We start from the raw sequence: 2,524 nt of genomic DNA, 5'->3' as shown, positions 1-2,524 counted from the left end.
TCGACTTCGTCATGGACTGCTTTTGCCCAATCTGGACCCAAATGCCTGCATTTTTGCCTAATTGGTTTGAACGTGGGGTCGACGTTGAGCCTGTGGCAGATGTGGAGAACCGATATTGCAGAAAGGCGATCAGCTTTGTTTTTATTTGGTCCTCGAGTTTGGCCCTGCTGCCAATAGTTCGTGAGGAATCGGAAGGATCGATGTTTGCCTGGATGATTCGACATTCCGGAGACTTTAGACGTTCTCGCTCCGGCTTATGAGGACCAGTAAGACGGTCCCCGCTCTGTAATTGCTATGCGTCCTCCGTTTTCCTTTGCTTCTTTTCGATTACGGAACAAGATCGAGCCATCCTCTGATCGCTGTAGAGCGTGCAGATACCTGTGGTGGTCAGGAATTTAAAGTAGAGACGGTAAGTTGACGCTACGGCTTGCATTGCGTATATCCACAGTGCCCCCTGAATGGTGTTGTAAATTGGGGGCGCATCGATGACAACGAACTTAGTTTTCCGGGTCACTCCGCAAGCGCGCACTTGCTGTTTTACGTCGCCCATCGACATTTTAGCAATCCCATTGTAGCCAGTCAATGTTCGAATCTCGGGCTTTACCTGCTCTGGTGTGACGCCCATTTTTTCCAGCGTTTGCCAGAACAACACGTTAACGGTGCTCCCGGTATCGACCAAGACCCTTTCGACGTCGAATTCACCCATGGCTACTTCGATGACTAGAGGATCAGAATGGGGATGTTGGATTCCTTTGGCGTCTTCCGGTGTGAATGATATGGGATCCGCGCAGAGCAGAGGTTCGTAGGAAGAAGTCACGATTCTGCCCCCTTCGTCGCTTGGGAGGACCAGGTAACTTGTCTTCTTGGGGCATTTGCTCTTGGCGATTTGCGAGCACTTTTGCCGGCTGTTGAATGTCATTAGCCGGGCTGTTGTTCACATAGCCTCATCCGCTACCTCCTGCACCGCGGCCACCGTTAGATCGACCACCTCATCATCCCCTGCGGCGACCTCTGCCTCCGCGGATGCTCTTGGGCTGAAAGACGGCTTCGACTTTGCCAGAAAGGTATTTTCCATATAGATAGTTCTTTAGATGGACGCACTCATGCTGGAGTGGCCGGCTATCATGTGGAAATCGCAGCATAACTCCTTTGGGGCGGACGGTTGCTTGTTTTGGCCATCTGCCTTGGAGACCGCGTGGACGACGCCTTTCTTTCGGTCCTGAGGGTCGTGATGCTTTCGNCTACTTCGATGACTAGAGGATCAGAATGGGGATGTTGGATTCCTTTGGCGTCTTCCGGTGTGAATGATATGGGATCCGCGCAGAGCAGAGGTTCGTAGGAAGAAGTCACGATTCTGCCCCCTTCGTCGCTTGGGAGGACCAGGTAACTTGTCTTCTTGGGGCATTTGCTCTTGGCGATTTGCGAGCACTTTTGCCGGCTGTTGAATGTCATTAGCCGGGCTGTTGTTCACATAGCCTCATCCGCTACCTCCTGCACCGCGGCCACCGTTAGATCGACCACCTCATCATCCCCTGCGGCGACCTCTGCCTCCGCGGATGCTCTTGGGCTGAAAGACGGCTTCGACTTTGCCAGAAAGGTATTTTCCATATAGATAGTTCTTTAGATGGACGCACTCATGCTGGAGTGGCCGGCTATCATGTGGAAATCGCAGCATAACTCCTTTGGGGCGGACGGTTGCTTGTTTTGGCCATCTGCCTTGGAGACCGCGTGGACGACGCCTTTCTTCGGTCCTGAGGGTCGTGATGCTTTCGGGGCTCGTGGTGCTCGTCCCAATTTTTAGCCTTCGGGAGATACGACGGTGTGGAGGTCATTTTCGCGGCCAACCGGGAAGCTTTGTGTAGCGCATCATCGAGGTCTTTGGGTTTCCGGATATTGAGGTCTTTCCGTAAAGGGGATCCGGGAAGTAGACCCTTTCTGAAGGCAGCGATTGCAGCGTCTTCTGGGATGGAGATGTTTACCAGTTTCTCTTTAAACCTGCCGATGAGCTCACCAGGTTCTTGGGCCATTTCCCAGAGATCCGAACTCGTCACTCCTCGCTCGATGAAGATTCAATAATGCTTGAGGAAAGCCGTTGACAATTGGGTGAAGTTGTCGATCGAGTTTGGCTTGAGCCTTGTGAACCAAGTCAAGGCGGGACCGGAGAGACTATTGACGAACAGCTGGCAGTATCCGATATCCCTCTGTTCGTCAGTAACCGTGCCTTGGCTACTCTGGCCGAGTAACGACTCGACGTTCCGACGTAATATTTAAACCCGAGTCGCAAATCGCACAAAAGAGATAAGCTGACCATCACGAGTCGCACCTGGTTATATAAAGTTAGCTGAGTCGCAACTCGCACAAAAAAGATAAGCCGACCATCACGAGTCGCACCTAATTATATGAAGTTAGCCAAGTCCCAACTCGCACGATGGTGTAAGCAGATCATCGTGAATCGCACCTGGTAAAACCGAGTCGCTACTAATAACATGAATGGAAGACGATATAAAGTAATAAAAGATGAAGC

The 2,524-nt window shown here is 51.6% G+C and overlaps 1 protein-coding gene across 1 annotated transcript; it reads right to left on the bottom strand.

The window, feature by feature from the left end:
- On the bottom strand, nucleotides 293–919 carry LOC104759558. The gene has a single exon (XM_010482465.1). It carries the CDS (start codon nucleotides 917–919, stop codon nucleotides 293–295), a length of 627 nt encoding a protein of 208 aa, XP_010480767.1.

Source organism: Camelina sativa, chromosome 17 (assembly GCF_000633955.1).
Source record: "Camelina sativa cultivar DH55 chromosome 17, Cs, whole genome shotgun sequence".
In the NCBI taxonomy this organism is placed as follows: Eukaryota; Viridiplantae; Streptophyta; class Magnoliopsida; order Brassicales; family Brassicaceae; genus Camelina; species Camelina sativa.
This window is presented reverse-complemented; position numbering and strand designations above follow the sequence as displayed.